The sequence below is a fragment of the Heliangelus exortis genome, chromosome 7, assembly GCF_036169615.1.
Source record: "Heliangelus exortis chromosome 7, bHelExo1.hap1, whole genome shotgun sequence".
NCBI lineage: Eukaryota > Metazoa > Chordata > Aves > Apodiformes > Trochilidae > Heliangelus > Heliangelus exortis.
The window spans coordinates 10,912,987-10,935,039 of NC_092428.1; the positions used below are offsets into that span (position 1 = coordinate 10,912,987).

General features: G+C 41.7%; 1 protein-coding gene and 1 long non-coding RNA gene across 2 annotated transcripts; both read right to left on the bottom strand.

Moving 5' to 3' along the window:
- Nucleotides 1-20,545, bottom strand: C7H10orf71 (chromosome 7 C10orf71 homolog). The gene is made up of 3 exons (XM_071748780.1): nucleotides 20,233-20,545; nucleotides 10,209-10,379; nucleotides 1-8,359 (listed from the first exon to the last, which is right to left on the bottom strand). The coding sequence occupies exon 3, from the start codon at nucleotides 8,188-8,190 to the stop codon at nucleotides 3,592-3,594; it is 4,599 nt and encodes a 1,532-aa protein (XP_071604881.1). The 5' UTR covers nucleotides 8,191-8,359; nucleotides 10,209-10,379; nucleotides 20,233-20,545; the 3' UTR covers nucleotides 1-3,591.
- LOC139798041 (uncharacterized) lies at nucleotides 15,333-15,938 on the bottom strand. The gene is made up of 2 exons (XR_011726678.1): nucleotides 15,579-15,938; nucleotides 15,333-15,469 (listed from the first exon to the last, which is right to left on the bottom strand). It is a non-coding gene; the product is annotated as an uncharacterized lncRNA (long non-coding RNA).
- Nucleotides 20,546-22,053: the final 1,508 nt, after the last annotated feature.

Sequence of the window (22,053 nt, forward strand, 5' to 3'; positions counted from 1 at the left end):
TTCCAGTATTGTAAATGAGTCTCATTGATTTTGTTTATTAATTAATAAATAATTATGTATTTGCAAATATAGTTACATTGATGAACTGTGATGATGATGTGCATTTTCTTGAACAGATGACTCAGGAAGGCACTGAACACCCAAGAAGTAGATAAAAATCCACACATGTAGGCCATTTCATTTAAACTGCACCCTCTAAAACAAAACCAGCATCTTGCACGACAAAATTCAAACTCTTGGGATAGAACCATGGCTGTGGGATGGCCTTACAAGTCTGTCATATGATAACTGGGCTGGGAGACATTAAAGGTGCCCCAGAAGGAGGGTCTAAGAGCCAAAGGCTAAGTAAGCCATGTTTGGCCGTATTCACATCTGCCAAAGAAGAACTATTGCAACAAATGAACCTCAGAGAATCCAGAAATGCAACATGCAAATAAAAAAAAAAAAAAAAAAGACCATTTTCAGGAGAAGGGAGCAGTGAAAGCTATGGTTCCCTCTTCCCTTCAGACTGCTCTGCTTCTGTGAATGCAGAGCCTGCTGTGTTCTTTAGTCCTAACCACCAGCTGCTGGCAAAGGCAGAATTCAGCTTAGCTTGGCTCAACACCTCTTCAACCTATGATTTAATGTCACTGTCATTACATTAACATCATGAAACAGTGCTCTCCTACAGCTGCTTTAATGACTATTGCACATTTCCCATAGTCTCCCTGCCCCAAAAGAAAGAGGTCAATTCACTGTAATTTTTTCCTAATAAGGACCTCGGCCTTGTGGGTTTTCCACAGTAGCAATGTGGAAAAAAATCCAACCAAACAACAAACACAAACAAAAAAGAGAAAGGAAGGAAAAATATTTGTTATTTAAAAGGTTGTCATTTGGCTTCCTTTTAACACATTTTGTGTTCGTGATCACAGGCATTACTGCTGTCTTATACTGATATGCAAATGGCAGTTTTATAGGTATATTATATATGTATGTATACATATCTATCTATCTATACATATATAATATCTATCTATCTATGAATAGATATAAAATATATATGTAATATACCTATAGATAGATAGCTATAGATGTAGTGAAATGAGGCAACCAGGTGCCACTAATTGCCAGGTAGTGGGCATGAGCTTGTGTTAAACCCACCTGTGCCTGATTAGGGTGGGCCCCTACTGCGCATGAGCAGGATTAGGGGGCCAATAACAGGTAAGGCTGGGAGCACAAGCTCAGCTCACTCCTGAGGAAGCCAGCAGAGAGGTGAGCTGCTTTTACTGCTTCTATGAGCACCGTGCTAACCTGATTGGGCCACAGGAGCTTTGTAGATGACATTGTGCTTCATACCTGGTAGACATTATATTGTATAGAGGGAGAGCAACACAGAAGTGCAATACCAGTGGCACTATGTCAGTTTAGAAAAATATTTGTGACCCCAAAAATGGAAAATATTGATAATAGGTAACACTTCCCTAAATTTAACAATTTGAAAACTGATCTTTGTTCCTGAAACATTCTTAGTTTTCAATTTTTTATTTTTTCTTTCAAAATTAGTCCTTTCCCAGGGGGGAAGGGGGGCTGCATTTTTTTGAGTTTCAAGTGAAAATTGGTTAAAAAATGTTAATGTTTGCAGAATAGGATAATAGGATAATTCAGGCTGCAAGAGATCTCAGGAGGTGCTTGGAGGGTCATCTCTCAGACCAGCCCAGGTGGTTCAGGGATTTGAAAAATTTGAAAGATGGAGACTGAAAATAAATGTTGTTCTGATATGGACATTTGGCTGGGTGTGCTCAAACCCCAAACCAAACCAGCACAAGCTTCTCCATTTCCACACTGCACATCTGCTGCAACTGTCTCCGTCAAATTTGACACAATTCTGCATAACAGATAAAACAGATTTCAGAAAATCACTGAAGGCCAAATCTCAATCTTGCTGAAATCAATGAAAAGATGCCTTTAGTGTCTCTGTAGCCCCTCTGTGGGAAATGTTTTAGCAATTAGCACTGACAAAAGGACTTGTCTGATGGATTCAGGACAGCTTCTGAACACATGGTGTTTGTCAGGGATGGTGGAAGGCTGGGAGCTGAGTTCAGGTTAGAGAGGGAGCCAAAACACCAGGTGGTGGTTGGTGTCCTGAGGGCAGCATCAGTCCTGGGAAATGAAGAATTTACTGAAGAAAACCTCTTTCATAAATACTAAAACTGGGAGAGTGGAGCAGTGCCTGTTTCCCATCTTTGCATTTTATTTTTTAGCAAAAGACCTGATTCTTCCCTTTCTTTTCAAGTACTGAAGAGTTGCTTCCATGAAAACAATCTTGTAAAAATAGTCTGAGATGTGAATCAGGCTGAAAGCCAGAGGTGTAGTTCTTCCTTGAGCTCCTTCTCTACATTTTTAATTAGGGAAAACAGCATGATAATGAGACAGAGAAAAAGAAAACCAATACTCCAAATAGAGATATTTATAATCAGGCATATTACATTCAATTTTTCTGTCTTTTCAACAATGTTCTCTCATTATTCTATAATGAAAAAAAAGAACTTATGCAAGGATGAGTGATATTTTGATAGAGATATTTCAAAGAAAAGTGATAATCCAAAGAAACACTTTTATAGAAATTAATATTTTGTATATTTTGTCTCTCATTTTTTTCTTTTTAATCACAGAATTCACAAGATCAAAATTAGGTATAATGTTTTTCGGGTTTAACAGTTAGCACTGTATTTCAGTGGGAGCCTGTAAACCAAACAAACTGAAAAAGCACTCCAATTATAAAAAGCAAAGATGTTCTCATCTTAACAAAACATTAAATACTGTTATGGGATTTCACTCAACCTCACTCCTTAATAAAATATTTCAGGCCAATTATCAAGATGAAGTTCTAAACTGCATTACAAGTAACCCCCAACTCTAAGGAAACTTATTTGGAGATTATAAAGAAATACATAGAATTCAGCAGCATATTAGTGGACATTGCAGAAGTATATGAGAAGCCTAGAGCAGCTGCAACTGTATTCTGGTTCTTTGAAGGTTTTTTGACATGGCTGTTGAACTGTGCATCCAATATACAATCTTCTTGTCTATAACATCTGGGCAATCAATGTGTGCAAAAAATCAATCTTGGGTTAATGACATATTTGTATCTACACACCTTCTACCTCTCAATATAGTTCAAAGCAGTGAGTGAGAAACATTCACTAGATGCTTCATCTCCCCCAGTTCTCGTAGGATGGACAGGATGGTCTCATAGACTTTGCTTTGTGTCATAGATCATGCAAGGCATCTGGGCAAAAGGATACTTGCTTTGGCCATACCAGCCATCATAATGACAGAGCAGAAGCAGGAGCAGCAGCTTCATACTGCTGTATTTACTGGTTTAGCTGGCATTGCCCCTTCATCTCACTGATACTTTCAGTGCTTACTCAGTTTCACACTTCTTCAAAGTGATCATAACCTCACATCTTTCAGCGTGGTCAGCTTTCATTTTCCTTTATACCCAAATGACAAGGAGATTCAGACAAAAAGTGTTGTAGAAACTTTTGTGTGTGTGTGTCGATCCAAATGGTTCTTATAAACACTACCTGTCGTATTTTGTTACTTCAGTTTTCAAGATACTCCTTCAGCAGCAAAATCATCTAAATCAGTGAGAGACACTAGGTTAGTGTTTGGTGTTGGACTTAAGTCCTTTGGTAAGTGAACTTGAGTTTCTTCAGCTTCTTGACTGTAGGGATAAGAGGCTGGTTCAATATAGGGGGGTTGGTTATCCACAGCTTCAGCATAACCATAGTCCTGCAGGCCATCTGCAGGTAGTTCTGCTGGTTCTCCTGGTACTGCTGGCATTAACCAGGTAGGTTCTGAGTGCTGAGAAGGTGATTTCAATACTACTACAGGGGAAGCTGGTAAAGGCAGCACTCTAGGGTAGGAGGCATAGGGAGAATTATTAATTTCTAAAGTGGGGTTCTGGTATAAGTTCTTTTCCAGGGAAGGGACTGAGACTTGAACATATTTGCCAGTTTCTGGGTCATAAAATGTCTTTAAATTAACTTCAGCTGGTAAATCAACTACATAGTATTGGCCAGAGTCAGGGTCTTGGAGGAGTTTTCGCTGGGTTGAAGAGGGTGAAGAACTTGCTGCTGATGCACCACTGGGTCTTCCTATACTGGTTTCTGCGGTAGTAAAAGTTGAGTGAGGGGCAGGATGGAGAGGAGAAAGTTCCAAGGGTAAGGGAGATGCTAGTGTATCTTGAGACTGAGAATACCTTATCCCTACAGCATCTATATGCTCAGTCTGATGTTTTTTCTGATTCTCTTGTATTTTCTTTCTCCTGCTTGCCAGCTTTTTGGCCCGCCGCAGAGCTTTTTCTGTTTTTGGTGGCACAGCAGGAGGCTTTCCTGCTGCTGCTTCCCCAAGTCCCCTGGGGTCCAGTTTCTCATCTTCACCTGTAGAATTAGATGGCAGATTCCTCTGTGCTGAATCAATTATCTCTTCAGCAGACATACCAGCCTGGCTCTTTAATGCCATGTTTAGCACGGCAGGGTTTATAGCATCCTTTGTTTCTCTTGTTGGCTTGCCTGATGATGCACTTGCAGAAATAGAGTTCATTGTGCTGCTTGGTTTGGTGTTTACAGCCGCAGAGCATGCAAGGTTGTCTAACAAAACTGGTGCACATTCCATTTGTGGGATGTCCTCTAAAGGTTCATGGGATACAGGAGAGTATGTATGGTCCTCGGATATGGAGCCAGTGGCAGGGAAAATGGTCTCTTTTGTGATTATTTTTTTTGCACAAAAGCCACCTCTGCGATTAGATAAATGGTGATTCTTAAAGTAATTGATCTTTCTTTCTACAGGACAGCTGAGGTTGCTCTGTGCTTGGTCATTTTCCAGACCTAAATTTGCCTGTGTTAAGCTCTGTCTTGCCTTCCTAGTCTCGGGCTTCTCTTTCCTTCCACAGACACTTTCCTCATTCATTTTCCCAACTTCATTTAACAAAGCATGAGTCTCTTCACCTTCTTCCATCTGTTTCCCTAATGAAAAGTTCTCTGTATCTTTCAAAAGATAGGGATCCAGTGTTCCTGAAGTAGATCCAGGTACACTGGCCACTTTCCCTCTCTCAGTTGATCCATCTCTCACATTCTGCTGCCCTCTGCCCTTCAATGCCAGCCAGCCTGGCTCCTGGGCATGCAACATATTTCGGCGCTGCTTGTTGCTCTCTCCTGGGAGTACAAACCTACTTTCCATTTCCTTATAACTGCTGCTCACTGTATCATCCAGGGAAAAGGACCTGAAAAGGGGCATCTTCACAGTCCTTATTACCTGAGGTGACCTGAATGTGTTATCTTTAATCATAAACAAGCTGGGTTTGGTCGAGCTTGAAGACAGAGTTGTTTGCGGCTCCTCACACCTGGGAATGGACATGTCCGTTACACTTCCAGAAGCAGAATCCATGCTGTTGGGCTCTTCCCTTTTCTCCCTTTTTAGTTTCTCTGTCAGCAAGCTCCTCTGTTCATTCCCAGCAATCCTGCTGTCCCTCTTCTCTGCTGCACCAGTACCAGACCTGATACAAGAGTAATACTGCAGCTCATGTTCTCCAGTCTCTTCCCCTCCCTCCTTGTGGTTTTCCTTACTGTCTGCATCCCTTCCACTCTTAGTCCTCTGGGTTTCCTGAAGGTTTGCCTCCTGCATCAGAGGCACTGGTGGAAATGGCTCCTCCTGAAGTGGCTGCTCTACTGTGGAGATGAAAGATTCCTCCGAAGAGCTACTGCTTCTTTTCCCTTGTGCTTCGTGGCCAGTTTCCACCATACTGGTTTGGATGTCACTGTAAGGCACATCCTCTGCAGGTGACAGTTGGTCTGGGAGTGTTTTGAAGGCCAACTCTTCACTCTGATCAGCAGCCAGACTGTCATTTTCTTCACCCTGGACACTGGGATTTTCCACAGGCTGCTCAGCTGTTGTATCTGCATTGTCTCTACTGAATGGTTGTAGTGTAGGATACTGCAGACTTCTCCTTATATCAGGTTCATTTGATTCATGGCTGAACAAGGGGAAGTTTTCATTACCCTTTGTATTTTTAACCACATCTTTGTGTTTTGAATCATCATCCTGTATGTTACCTCCAGTTTGGTGAAACGAAAGGTCCACTGTTGATTGGGATGAACTCAGAGTCAGGTAATTGTCTGCAAAATGTCTATTTAAAGCAGTTTTATTGTCCTTTTCATCTGACAATACAGAGATTATATCAGTCGATTCATCTTTCTCTGCAATAGTTTTGTTATTTTGTTGTAGTGCTGAGAGTGAGGCATTAATTTTTGTGCTCTCCTGTGCATTTTCCCTAGTTTTATTTTTCTCCTCCAAGGCCCTTAACAAGGGAGAAGGGGTATAAATGCTTTTAACATGTTTACGCACATCCTTCAAGTTGAATAACAGACTTGATGCTCTTGATTTGTAACTGTCCTGAGGCCTGTAGTCACCAAACACTGTCCCCTCATGGTTTCTTGCTGCTTCACTCTCAGTGGGAGGAGGTGTCAGTGGGATCAGCTCACTTTCTGCAGGGTCTACCTCCTGTTTTGATTGTATGATGGGTGTTAAGAGTTCAGTGATGTTGAAAGAGGGACTGATCAATCCAGAGCAGTTTACCTGTTTAGCCAGAGGAGACACAACCAGATCAGCTTCAGCACCAGTCGCCTTTTCAGACAATGAAACCATCTCATTGCTGGCTCTGAACTTCTCCTTTGAAGTCTGACTCTTCTCTGCTGCCCCTTTTGTAGTCCTATGTCTCCTCCAGGGTGGACAGGTAGTGTCCAGTTGGGGACTTAATGTCTCCTCTTTGGTTAAGGTTGCCTGGGGTCTTGGTGGAGGTGGGCTAGGTGCCTGTGACTTGGCTGGGGGAGAAACAATCCTGTAGGACACAGACTGGGGTGAGACAGAGGCTTGGGACATGGCAAGGGGGGAAAGCTGATCTGGTATTATGGGTGGTGGCACAGGAGGGGCTTCAGGAGTAGGAGGTGTTGGGGGATGACCCTGCTGAGTGGAGGGTGGAAGAGAAAGTGCCTGTTGGACACGGGGTGGCCGGGGAGGACCATGGATCCTTGAGGTGGGGGTGGGAGGAAGAATTTCTGAAGGGAGAGGGCCCTGAGGCACATGTAGAGGTGGGAGATGGATGCTGAAAGTAGCTTCTGGTGGAGTTGGCTCCATCTGAAAGTCTTTCTCCTGCTTCTTAGCAACAGTGATCTTGAATTTCTGTTCTTGTATTTGGGACCCTTTACTAAATGGTGCTTCCTCCAGGTATGCAAGACCTTCCTTTTTTGTTTTCATATCAACAAACTTCTCAGTTTCGGTTAGTTTTTTATGGTGAACCTTCCATGATTCAAAAGCACTATTTTCACTGTGAAGAAAATTACCTTTTTTTGCTGGCTCATTAAGTTTCACACTTCTCTTTCTAAAAGCCTTTTTAGATGAACGGGAAAAATTTGACTTGGCTACTTTTGACATCTCAATCAGTACAGGATAATAACCATCAGAGCCACAATAATTCATGTCTATTTTATTATGTCTTTCATGTGGCTCCTGTTTTCCCCTGAGACAGAGGCTACCTTGACTAGCCTCAGAAAATTCAGAAAGTTCCTTGTGGATGCTTAAAATGTCTGTGTTATCCCAGCAAGCTACATTGTTTCCATGATTTAATTTACATTTTTGAAAGTTATTCTTAGTGGGCTGTTTAAGTGCTATCGAGGAGCCTCCTGACCCTTGGTCTGCAGTCTTATCAAATGTCTTAATTAATGAGGACACTTTTGAAACATGTTTATTGTTCCTTGGACCAGGGACTGCCAAGTTCAGCTTCTTGCTTTCTGTAGCAAAGATGTTATTTTTAGCAACCAATTTCTCCTCTGAAGCACAGTTTGGTAACTCATGGAATGTTGAAGCCCATATTGTATGTTCATTGTTTATTGGTGTTATCTTGTTACAGACATGACTTTTCTTGATGGTATGTTTCAATGTCCCTGGGTGAAATTTAGCAGAGAACTGGAGGGCAAAGTCAGGTGAAATGCAAAGATCTGGTTCATTGTAGGAATCTTCAAATTCTGCCACACACAAACTTTTGAAAGCCCGGTCTGTGAGACTGCTCACCTCTCTGTCAGCATCATCCAGTAGACTCCCAATACTTGAGGAATCACTATGTCCTTCTGTATGTTTCTTATTTCCCTGCATTGTTCCTGGGAGTCATGAATAAATTATCCAAAGGAATAGTTTCAGGTGTTAAATAGGCAGTGATGGGTGGTTCCAGCTGTTGGCAATTCACTATCACAAAGCAATTCTTCCAGAAGGTGCTGCTGCACGTAGATTCATCTTAGAGAACAGCTGAAGGAAACATTCTTCTCTGCAAAGCCAAAAGTTATAAATTATCATTTTCCTATATTAACTGTATTAGAGAGGGAGCATTTTCCAGCTGTTTCTGTCACTGACTAATTTGCTCCTACGTCTATTCTAAACAAGATATTAGCAACACAATAAACACCATGAAAAATAATTATTTTGGTCAATTCAAGTAGTTCAAGGTAGATAGTTTAATTGCTGGAAAGTGACATTAAAAAAAAAGTATTTTCACCTCCGATTTTTTACTTGGGCTCTTTAACAAGGATATAAGAGCCAAATTTCAAGTACTTTCCTTTCCATACCTCCAAACTATAAGCACTTCCAAGTGCTGTGTGTATATTTAACTTTGAAGGTTAGCCATCTTTAGCCAAGAAGAATCAGTAATAAAAAGGGAGAAAACACTTAATGAAAGAAAAGTTGATAAAACTTACTTTGTGAAACATTATAATTACAATTTAAAATAAATTGTGAAAAATAAAGTTATAGAAGGTTCTATGCTCTCTCATCTCTTTCCTCTTGACTCTGGAAAATGAGCTCTATAGAGATGAATCTGCTTATATTCAAGCTGGAGTTTTGCTGTGACAATTCGAAGCAGAACTCTTGTTTGAGAAAGCAGAGTGGTACCACAGGGAAAGAAAGGTGCATCAGCAGGTTCCTTCAGCCACCCAGCCCCAGGTACTGTTGGCTGAAAACACCGAACCAGCAGAGGCTGCTAATACCAGCTTAGCCAGCAGAAGGCAGGAGTGCCTCGGGGACTCCAGGGGACCCGCTAAAGGAGCACAGGGAACATTTGCTTTCAGTTCTAGAACTGCTAAGAGCAAAAGGTAACCCATGCGACACAACTATAAAATATCACAGCCTTTCATTAATCCCTGATTACTATGCACAGTGAGGGTCCACAGCATCGTGGATTTTGTCTAACTCCCCATCACTCTGAAGACAGGATGGGGGAATCTTTGGGTGGAATAGGTATAAGCAAAGCAGAATTTTTGGCTCTACTTAAAATCCACACACTAAAACTTTTTAAAGTTCATTGTCTAAATTCTTCAGGTACTTGTTCTCACATTCAAGGGCTTGAGCAGGGTATTGACTGAACAGCAGCAAGACTCAGTTTAAAAGCATATTAATGAATTATCTAAAAGTAAAGTCCTTTTAGATTCCTTGAGGTTTTAGACTCCTTGAGGAAAGTCTGATTTTTATCTCCATTTCTTAGTACAACTGTATCATCACCTTGTGGTGAGCTGAAATTCCACAGCTCACATATACAGCAGCTTCCAGCTTTCATAGAGGTGGAAGCTGCCACCATGTCAAGCCTGAATCCACTGTAGATCTGAGCAATGAAATCCATATGCGGACTTCAGCTCCTCCAGCTGTCTAAATCCATTATTCCATTTTGGCCCATTCAGAGAGACTCTTGGAAAGGGCACGTTATTCCCTGTGATGATTCAGGGCTGGTCAAAGCATAAAAAGTCAGAAGAACTGGACTTAATCCATTGAGGTTTTTTAGTTTCTGTTGTTTCTTCAAATTGAAATACTCCTCATCTTCCTTTTCTATTAAAAAAACCCTCAGCCAACCTATTTTTAGACTTAATGTATCACAGTGAATTCAGCCATACAATTCCAGTGACTTATGCAGAACTACAACAGATTTACACCAGACATAAAATGAACTTAATAGAGCTTCTCCAGTTTACCTTGTACCAAGATTTTTCAAAAGTGAGTTTCACTTGCCCCACCCCACATACATTTTTGTGTATAATGCAACTGAAAAAAAAGATAAGACAAATCAAAGGCCACCCCTCTCTTGGTTTTGATTCTGACCCATTATATGAGTGGGAAGAACAGGTACATACCTGCCATGCAATTTTGCTTCTCATCATTAGAACTCATTCTCATGCTTTTATTTGGCTTAATTTTTCACCATCTTTAGTGAGAAAGAAGAAACAGTCCTGTGATGTCAATTTGACAGAAGTAGTGTCCTGGGATGTTTCCAAGCTTCAGCATTTTTTGACCTGAAGTGAACTCTACAATTTGAAAACAAAGACATTTGTTTGTTTGCATGATCTGAAGATTGTTTTGCACTGCTTTTATTTATGTATTTATTTGTTTTTTCATTCAGATTTTACAACCATTAAAGGAGTGATTTACCAGATTTCTTATCAAAAGAGATAGGTATGCATTCCAGTGTGATAATAACCTTGAGGGTTTGGTAGCTTGTGGAGTGCAGTCAGGTTCTCAACAAACACCTAATAAAACCTTCAGGATGCTCTGGTAGAATGGGAGTGGACTAAGATCTGGGTGAGCAATGGTTTCCTGGCTATCTGTGTATTGCAAAGGCTGAGTTACATCTCCAGACTAAAAAGTGGGGTTGTACTTGATAACTTCTCTGCTGCTGTTACATCCTTGGCTGTTCCACTCTTTCAAAGGGACTGCAGAGGAAAATGTGTGCATTCACCCCATGTGTATGACTTCCTACTGCCAGTTATTATTGACAGACACCAATCTGGTGGGCAGGGAACTAATGTTGCTAAGGTTTGAAAGTCCATAATTTTCACTGTCCCTCTTGTAAAGGAGAAGAAAGATGGACAGTTGGGATTACAAGGGGCAGTAAACAAAACATCTTTTTTGCTTCCATGCATGAACCTGTCAGGAGATGCTAAAGGCAACTTCATCCATAGTGAATAGGTACAGCTTCTGTCTTTTTACTGAGCTACAGGCTAAGTTTTTAATCTTTGCAAAAATGTATCAGTTTCCTAAGAGAACTGCCTGGGCCTGAGGTAGTGCAGATAGCACATAGGTGTAAATACACTAGGTTATCCTGAGGTAAGGGTGTCATTTAGGGCAACTTTTGTGTTAGCCTGTACAATTCAAAACATACCAGTAAAGGCAGCAAGAAGGGCTCACACATTGGGATGGTCTCCTACACTAATCTGAGAAATGACAGCTGTCAGTGTTAAATTAGGGACAAGCCTGTATCAATCCAAGTTTTCTGTGGTCTGCTATGCCTGGTTCCATTCAGGTGTAAAAGGGCATCCTCATTGCAGAGATGTGTTCTCAGTTATCTCTTTGCCCAGAGATATAAATTACAGTTTTACTGCTCCTGTGCACTTCTAACTAAGCAAAGCCAACAGACCTGTAGGAGACTGTGATTATGTTCTGGCTCACTCATCAACAGGGCTGTTGACTAAATTCCAGTGGCACAGTGTTTACCACTCTTTATTGGTGGTGCTTGAACTAGGAGGAAGCTTGGCTTTCAGATATCATAAACAGAGGTTTGAAGAAACATTTTGTCCCTTGTAAACTGAGAACATTTGCTGAAAAGTGTGTAGTGCAACAATAAACATGGGGATCATGATGTAATCTCAGAAATTATTTTCCTAGATGGAGTCACTGTTACAAAAACAACTCAGCGTCACTGATTAAAAAAGAATAGTGACTGTTACTGTTCTTAAACCCCTGTGAACATTCTTGTCTCTCCTGGCCATGCTACTAGTACTTTGGCAGTGTAATGTTTCAAGCTGTGGAAGGCTGTATATACACTAAGTGTTCAAGCTGCAGATAAGTACCAGGACTAGATTTGAAACACTAGGACTGTATTGATCTTTTGTATAGGTATGATGGCAACTTCTGAATTTTGGGCAAAAAAGCTGTTCATGGCTCATTTAATAACCTGGTAAAGTCCCGTTTCTTTAATTTTGGGGCAAATATGGCAGCCAGTAAGCAAGGTGCAGTGTTTCATAGAATCATGGAATGGTTTGGGTTGGAAGAGACCTTAAAGACCATCTAGTTCAAACCCCCATCCATCAGCAGGCACCCCTTCCTCTAGGTCAGGTTACTGCACCCCCATCCAACCTGGCCTTGAACACTTTCAGAGAAGGGGCATCCACAGCTCCTCTGAACAACCTGTTTCAGTGCCTTACTGTGCTCACAGAAAAGAATTTCTTCCTTACATCTGATTTAGATCTACACTTTTTCAACTTGAAACTGTTCCCCCTTGTCCTATCACACTGCATGCCCTTGTGAAAAAGTCCCCAGCAGCTTTCCTGTAGGCTCCACTTCAGATACTGGAAGACCTCTATAGTGTTCTGCTGCTACTTGTTCAACCTCCTCCAGGCTGAACAGCCCCAGCTCTCTCAGTCTGTTTTCATGGAAGAGATGCTCCAGCCCTCTGATCATCTTCATGGCCATTCATGGCTGCTCCAGCAGCTCCGTGTCCTTGTTCTGTTGGGGAGCCCAGAACTGGATACAGTACTCCAAGTAGAATCTCACAAGGTCAGGTGAGGATTCAGCTAGCTAAAAATTTTAAGGGTGCCTGAATTTAGGTTATTTATAAGACAGAGGAGAGCAACAGTAGGCATTTGGAACTGCTTGTGTTACACTGAGAAACATCCAATGTTTTTGCAGTAGGAATCATCTGATACAAGCTACAGAAAAAGCTTGCATGAATGTACAGATTTCAAGGAGCTTACTCAGAAACCAATCTCCCCTCTCTTTTAAATAGGAGATTTTTTTTTCCAGTGGCTCTCTAAAGTGACTAGCAAGTTGCAATGAGGAGGTTAAATTACAGAAACTATTCTTGGCCTGGCACAGACTGAATGTCAACTTTTTTCACTGCACAGGAGCTGGGCAAAGCAGCAAACTTGGCTAGAATATGTGACATCACTGCTGCTGCAATATGTAAAGGGTCTACTGGTTCCCCCATCCCCCTGGGCTGGTATTTGGCTGAAATGTTGTGCTATGAGACATCACAGTGGTATTCTGGCAGAGCCTTTGGGAGTTGCATTACAGTCTGAAGTCAGCAGTACTGCATTCCCCTTGATGATGAGAAAATAAGAGAGAGGAAAGGAAGGTTTAGATTTTATAAATCTTTGTGAGCTCATTTCTTCATGTAGTGCTCTCTGTATGGAATCCATCCACAGTTCCAGCCCAAAACTCAGAGCCCTGTGCTGACTGCTGACTGAGGTTGCATTCAGCTGCATGCTCTGCTCACATACACACTGACACTGCTGCTTTGGGCTTCCAAGGGCCCATCGTGACAAATAGTTAGGCATTCTTACCATAGGAACTAGGAAAGTCCCTATCTAGGGGATTAATTTTTTGCATAGGTGCATGTTTTGTTCATGGTACTCATGGGAGCTTATAACCAGATTGGAAGACTGGATGGAAACAGGCATAGGTTATACCATAGGTGAGACAATTCCCATCCAGTGGAAGCTCCTTGCTAGCCCAAGCAGGACTAGCTCAGTGAGCTCTCTTGGGTACCACCAGAGTCCAATGTGGCAGCAGCAAGCAGTACATCAAGGGCTTTTGAGTGAGCTGCTGTTGCTCAATGATTACACTGCCACTATAGGAAACAAGGAAAACTTAGGAACCAGACATAAAAGTGTCAGGGAGGTAAAGGGCACTCTTTTAACCCTCATCAGAGACAAGGAGCCAGGAGGATGTTAAGAAGAATGGAAAGATCTCTCTAGGTTCTGGTGTAGAATTGGTAAACTTCCCTTGTGCTGGGCTGCTTGTACTGCCACAACTGTGTGGGCTGCTCATATTGGGCTGCATCGAGACAAATTCTCCCTCTGATCTGCCCTCCTGCCTGAGCAGCTCCAGGCTCACTGCTTCTCTGAGCAGCCCTCAGGGCACCTGAATGGGAGGGAGGATCACAACACTCTCACCAGGGAGGGAAGCTGCCTGGCAAGAGGGACAGTGGGGCTCCAGCCACATTTCCCCCGTTTGTCAAGATTTTATGGGTTAAGATGGTCATGAGCTGAGAGCTAATAGCACAAGCCTCCATTTCCCTCATCCGACAAGGTCACTTTCCTCTTTGCTTTTTTGGTCATAAAGGGCAGCCAAAGTGAATTATCCTGCTTAGGCCAAGGAAATTTGCACAAGTACAAATACCTGCTCCAGCTGATGGAGGGTGGAGACCTAGGGCAGTCCAGCTTAAGCTGAAGATCTCAAGCACTGACAGAAACTATTAGCATAGCACAAGGTGTCCTCAGCACTTCCAGTACTTTGATCATTACACTGCAAGGTGAAAGAACTATGTTATTAGAACCATTATAGACTGGGGTCCATTTCCTTTGAGGTTCTGGTCCAGCAATTGTCTCTTGAACAGCTTGTTCTGGGCCAGAGGAGAGACCGTCCCTGACTTTAGGCCAGCTTCTGTTCTCAGTTACACAAATATAAATCTAGAGTAATTTTACTGACGTCAGTAGAATAACTGCGAACAGAATTGGTGACTAAATACATCTACTTCCTAAGCTGACACAGGTGTCCCATCCAGAAGGCTACATAAGTAACTGCAACCACAGTACATTGAAATCCAACATCTCTGAAGAGCCAAACCTCACCCTCATGTGGCATTCAGACAGACATGCAAAGGAGAGGGGTTTGGAGCCAATACCACATTGCTATGCCACCAAATCATCTCTTCCAGACAATTCTAATTTTCTAACGTGTGTCACTCACCACTGGCAACAGCAGTGCATTCAGGATAAAATAATTTTGCTGTTTTCTGCAATATTCACTAGAATTGCTGGACTTCAGAGTGGTGTGGTAGACATTTTGTGTAGTCCCAGACTGGACCAGCAGAGCTGGCTGGCAATCTGAATTGTCATCCTATGGACACTGTAGTATTTTGGAAATGTATTTGTGTGTGTGTGATGGATATATATTCTTATTTAGGTTGTTTTTGACATTTCATATGGAATAAGGATTCTGAAGGACAACTACACTATAAATTTCAAAATTTCATTCAGAATTTTTAAAATACCTTTTAATTTCAGATTATTTCACTATTGTTACACTATAGACCATGAAAAATAACTGAAATTTTTCATTTTATTCTCTATATCAAACAACACTCTGGTGGTATTGCAACAGAGAATGTGATCTTCTCTTGAAATTTCCGTATGTAAATATTCCAAATGACCAAAAAAAAAAAAACTCCAGTTATCTTTCTAGGGGAAATGCCACTAAAATGCACACGATCATAATTTTATTGGTTTAATCAAACCATTTTTTTCTGAAGAAAAGACAGCTGAAACCTTTTTTTCCCAGTGAGCTCTGCAGAAGCTGGTGCATCTTTTGCCATGGGAGCTGGAACCAGGGACGCAACCTGGTAGAAACAAGAATGGAAGGAGGGAGTGTACCTAGTTAATGACCTTGTGTTATGTATCCTGCTCAAAGGATCTGAACCTCTTCCAGGCCCCAGCTGGAATGCTTACCTCTTCAGCTCAGGTTGCAAAACTTCAAGTACTACAAGGTGAAGACCCCACATGAAGAAAATTGGGAGGAACAGAGGGAGCTTGTGACAGCTATGGAGAATCATGGCAAGTCTCTCTACCTTTCCCTTTCTGGATCAATGGCAGAGACCCAACAGTTATTTCCAGCTGGTCTCTGGACTGCCTTTCCCAATGTCCTCCAAATGCCCCATCCTGCCAAGAGTCCTGTTAAGTCTGGAAGAAGGAGATGTCCCTCAGAACAAGTTGTATCTGGACTGAGGTTTTCTTGCAGCTCTTGTTCACTCCTTTAATTACCTGAGCCCTATCCACTGGTTTGAAGAGTCAGTAACATGCAGAGATGATGGAGTAAGTCTAAGACACAGAGCACATGACTGACACAGCAAGGGGCAGGTGCAGCACTTAACACATAGCACAAGTCTATGAGAATCACAAGGCAAAGAGATGGTGCTCCTCCCAGGAGCTGAAGTCAGTACAGACAAATGACATTTAAGCCACTGAACCCAAACAGTTTATTTCTTGGCATGAAATGTCTGACTGGAAAAGGCCACTGTCTGTAACTAGGTCGGTCATTATATACTGAGATATTTATACAGCTCCCCAGTAATACTGCACATGAACACCTCGTGGCTATTTATCCTTAGATAAAGAATATTTCCAGGGTTTGACCAGGATTTTTCTGAATCTGTTGTCTATTAAAAAAAGAATTCAAGCCATTTTTAGGTGATGGGTTCAAAATTGTTTCAAGTTCTAAGGGGTTTTATTACCTAGAGAATTGTATTGGATTTAGGTACATGCAATATCCTGAAATACCAGTCTTATGTTACAAAATACAAATAGGTATGTCTACCTATGATACATAGGAAAAGAAGACAGACTCTTTGGTTTTCAAGGTTTTCTGGCTTAGGCTGCAGGAACAGAGCTATTTCTTACTGATACCTAGGTAGTTCTTTCAAGTGCAGTTAAGAGAGCAAGCAGTGTGACAGGATTGAAGTACATGTGCCAGAGCATATGACTGAAGCACACAGCCATTCACTTGCATAACGTCTTTTCTCTGATGACAAAATGCTTCTCAACCATTTGTGATGATAATAGACATTCCTGTTTCGATTCCTTCTTCACTAAGGTTGTTTTTAACATTTATTCAAATAAAGATTTGAATATTCTCCCATCCTGTTCAGAGATTGATTTATTGTTATGATTTAATGGTGTGTCTCCAAGGCACCTCTTAATTCTTCTACAGTTAGCACATATGTTAAGGCATTTCTTGTGATTACCCTACAAAGGCTATATGGAAAAGTCTATAGTTATTCCCTAAGAGAGACCCCAATGATTCAGGCTGAGTCAGTCCCTCAGCAGCATCAGTGATGCTGTCATCATGGTGCTTCCCCAGATCCCTCAGGCCCTCTAAAGAAACCTGCAGGCAGGCAATAGCATCAGCCACATCCCAGTGACCTTCCAGTCACTTCTGCATCATCCCTTCTCTTCAGTTCTCCCACACAACCTAAGTAGCAATTCTACCTACTTCTCTATGGCTTCATTCAACTAACAGGCCTGGTCACAGCTCCTGTAGCTCAAAGAAACATTTCTCAGTTTTGGAGAAATGATACAATCCCTAATGTCACTACTTCACAGAACATCAGTCAACACAATGTTATGAACAGCAATATCATGATCAGGAATGCTGCCCCTCCGCCCCAGCACAAATCCTGGATGCAGCTTGCAGAGTTTGGTTCCCTCTGAACATGCTGCTGTTTCTGCAGCAACATGCCAGGCAGACCTGGGCACTTACTCTGGATTTTCCCTGTGCTTTGCAACATGCAAAGGACGGGGACAGGGACACACATAACATATCTTAGCAGGTCAGAAGCCAACAGAAGTGTTCAGAATGTAGAAGGGTCTATAATGAAGCTGACAGGCAAGCCAAGCTGACCTGAAGTTTTAACAGGTTATGTCTGATCCAGCTAAAGGTAATAGAGGCACATCTGAGACAGATTTGCACTAGCTGCAAATTGCCAGATACTGCTGTTTGCTGACTCTGCATCTCAAGGTGTAGCCAAATGTTAACCACATTTTCTTTTAGAGAATTTTCCAAAAATTGCAGGGATTTGCATATCTATCTTTTCCACATGGAAAGTATGAGTTAGGTGGCCTTCATGTACCTGAGTGTCAGAGCCCATCAAGATCCCCAGAAGAGCCTCAGACATAGTGTGTAGGTAATGGGGAAAGCACCAACATCCCAGGTGTAGCTATAAGATGTAGCTGTGCAAGAGACTGAAAATAAAGATGCAACATTATTTGACATGTTTGGGTCATAAAAAGGTTGGTCTGACAGTCATGATATGATTTAGATTAATCATTATTAGCTAATGCCTTCTTGTATGTCATTATTTGCAAGTACAGGAGATGGATGATAAAGAATCCCTGGACTAAAATTAAGTAACCGCTTTTTATATTTGTCCAAAAAGAAACTTTTGGCAGGGAAACCCAAGAGAGAGGGAAACCTTACTTATGGGGAAGGGTTGTCCTTTTATGGCTTCAATGCTGCCTCAGCTTCTCTGGGCCTGCTAAGGAACAGGAGTCTTGGTGACAGTCTCCCTGACTATACACATATGAAAGCCATAAAAACCTGAGAAGAAGAACGATAGTTGTGAAACCACAAGCTTAATACACGTGCAAATATGTGTGTGGGTATATATATATATGTGTGTGTGTGTATATATGCACACACACACATCTTTAGGCATTTATGTTAAGCAATCACTGACCCACCCAAAAACATATGCGGGCTTGACTGAAGAGGTACAACCTTTTCTCAAGGGTAAAGGTCTCCTGTCAGTGCACACATGCAGCCCTCACTGTGTTCCCTTTCCCCACACACCTCTCAGCTGGCTCAGGCTGCTGGTCCCCAAACTACCTCAAGCAATGCACAAAAGCAATGGACTCACCCACACACTTATAGCAGACACAGCTCTGTGTGACCTGGCACCCCAGCTGCAGACAAGCCAGCACAGTGAAGCCTGCAACTAGAAAACACTTACAGAATTTGCCTCTGTCAGCAACTTTCTGTGTGTGTAAACTCAGCTAGACTAAAGAGAGGAAAGTCTGATACAGAGAAGTGGTATTTTCTCCCAACTTGGCTCATAGGAATTAATCAGCTTTTTTCCTAGTCCTGGTGGGATTTACATTTTCATGGGCCTTTTGCACACCTATAGTAATGCAAGAACAGCCAAAACAAACATTTCAGAGCAGCAGGTAGAAATAAGAGGATACAGAGTGACATTTCCATGTGCTTTTGATTTGCTGTGCAGGGATGCAATGACACCTTCATACCTTCACCCAGCTAAAGTCTTAAAATTCACTGATGAGTGCCTCTTACAACTTCTTTGGAACTAAGTTATGAATATATATATAAACACCTTGCTAGTGACAAGCATGGAAGGCTGGAGAAATTTAGTTATTTTGGGGCTCCAATATACTGGGACTCTTTTATTTGCTAGTATTTTCCACAGGCCTTATAATTCAAGCATTTAACCAAGGGTATTTACTTTTTACGTGGTCATTTCCTTGAAGAAGTGAAGGAGAAGAGCTGTGGACTCTGAACCTGTCTAGAAAACTTATTTCTCCTTATTTCTCCTTTTCTCTTCTCACTGTTCTCTCTTCACAGTCTCCCTCACAGCAATGGCAGAGGACTATGAAGAACCCTCTAGCTGATACTGTACAAAGTCAGTGTGAATCAGTAGCTTTGGCTTGCTGCTGAAAACTTTTCCATATTCAGAAATAGGATTGGCTGTTCCCAGGCCATTTAAAAAAACATGAGTCATTTTGCTTCTTGAGCTCAATTTTAATTATTTCTTTTCTTATGTTGCTGCTGAGTTCTGTAACTAGGTTAATAAAATGCAGTTTTCTGGGATGGCAGATTAAGAAGTTCTGCAACAACTGGACTCAGAAAAGCTTATGCCATTTAAAAAATTTTCCAGTGATTAAAATTGGATACAAGTCATAGTCACAGTTATTTATCGGGGCCTCTTAGCAATGCCATGGTATTTGAACTATTTTATTTCTCCATGCTTTGTATTATACTAATTGTTGTCCATAACATATTTAAATTATTCTCTTCCTATTTTTCCAGAAAGAGTAAGAAAAATGGCTTCAACCTCCGATACAAATCACTGAAGTTTTTTTGAGTATCTTATCTGTAGGCAGTAATCACCTGGAAAATAAAATCATTGTATATTTGCCTAAAGTTGCTTGCAGCACAATGCCCAGGACAATTGAATGGAGCTTCACATAAATATAGTGTTTTTTGAAAAGATCGCGTCCCTTTAACAAATAATTATATGTGTAATAAAAAGTAAACACTACATACAAGTCTGTACATGTGTCTCTTTTCACACACAGACTTTGAGAGACAGTCCTGCATTTTCCAGGGCAGAAAATGATGGACAAAATAGAAGGACTTTCCACCTCTAATTACTGAAAAAAATATATAAGTGCTGTTTGACTTCTCTCATCTGATCAAATAAACACCATCCTTGAATTCACATACATTCCCATAGCATCACAGAATCTCAAGCTCTGACACCTCCATTCTTCACTACTTCTCTGCTTGAAAAACACACATGCACTTCCCCCTTACCTTCTGTGCTCCAGCTTCCTTATCATGGACAGTGTAGGGCTGTGCTTTCTTTCTTTCTTCCCTTAAGTCAGAGCCCCAGAACACTTTACAGCAGCCTGCTTACTATTAGCACATCCCATTATTTGTGTGTTTCAGATTCTTCTTCTGAACATGGTGTTTAATAGAAAAAACCATTGAATAATCTGTAGAATAATAAAAGTGGAGGAGCTAACCCATGAGCCCTCACAGACCTGTACAGCCAGGTGAAGCAAAGTGAGCAAGGAATCCAAAGTTAGTAAAATGTATTTAAATAGTTATCAGGCAAGGGGAAGCCAAGCGGAGCTCCTGGTAGGGAAGAGGCAAACACACGTATTGGAATAACCATGCGGTGTCAAGTAACAGACAGATGATACAAACAGTCATCAGCTATTTTTACATCCAGATTCGTTGTTGGTAATGCTGCAGAGATAACTAATAGAGAAAGTAATGCTGTGTGATTTGCTTGCCACTGCCACTGGTTGCAATCTGAAAGCACTGCATTTTTAGATCTACAGGTGGGAGTTAAAATGTCTTTTTAGGTCACCGTTAAAAATACTGTGTAAGAAGCATGCACATAAGTAACATGCTACTGCCCTAATGCCTTAAGGGTAGTTTTGCATAAATAGATCATTTCATCATCAAAGCTGGACAAATGCATCGAGCATTCTTGGAGTAAGAATGCCCCATTCCACCATCCTTCCAAAGCAAACAAGACCAGCCGTCCTCCTGGGAGCCACATGCCAGCATTTGGTTTCATCTGGAGAACTGCATTAGGATGTTGAATAATAGAGGAAATATGCTGTGAAGTCAACAAGCTAAGTTTTAGTACTGTAGAGATAAACAATGTATTTCACCCTCTGCCATGATGGGTTCACAGAGCTCCTTACTGAAGTCACGGGACTCTCTTGGGGCTCAGCATCATGCTGGACTTGAATTTGCCTGCAGAAAATGAAGATCAGAATCTTCTGCCCTTACAGTGCCAGCTCCTGCTTCCATGACAGAGCGGGGCTCCCTGTGAGCCCAGTGCTCATTCACATTTAAAAAAAAAGCTGCTAATTACTTTGCTACAGCATGAGCAAGGCAACAACCATGTGGTATCTGCTGCCAGAGAATCTCCAAGTACCAAGAGGCTTGTGATGAAGTAATCCTTCCTGCAACCCAAGAGCACACTAAGCCTACCAGTCCTTGGAGGGACAATGACCTGCCTTCTGCAAAGCAGCCTTCAGCTCTGAATTCCCCCCCTGGCAGAGGTTTTTCAGTCACCTCAGATGCGAGCAGGAGGATTATGCAAAGCTTTTTCTCCTAGTCTCCTGGTCTGGGCTTTTGGTGCTCAAGTGCTTCTCCTAACTCATCTCAAACTAAATGTTGGCCTTGCCAAACATCAGGGCACTTCCAAACTACACATTTCTAACCTCTACCCACCCCTTGCACCCATCAGAGCACATGTGCACAAAGATTTGGTACATGCTTAAAACACAGCACTTACACAGAATTGGCACACACTGCAAGCAGAAAAAAAATGGTTTGGGATGAAAAGAGGCAGTAGAGAATAAGTTTTCAGGCACCCACTGACACTAAGGTAGGCAAAACTGTCTGTATATGTGTGTCTGCCTCTCCCACACATTTCTAAAGAGGAGTGGAATGTATTTCTGGAATACTTGTGCTAAAAATAAAACCATCCCTTCTGTCTATGAAGAGAGGCAGGTACAGCCCTGCTTTCTGTAAACCCATGAACTTGTGAACTGCTGGGAGTCTGAATCACTAGAAAGACCCCTATGGAAATTGTAATTGCTAGTGCAGGAA

What these genes read in the sequence shown, in the direction of transcription:
- C7H10orf71 (XM_071748780.1), bottom strand. Translation starts at nt 8,190, where the DNA reads ATGCAGGGAAATAAGAAACATACAGAAGGACATAGTGATTCCTCAAGT.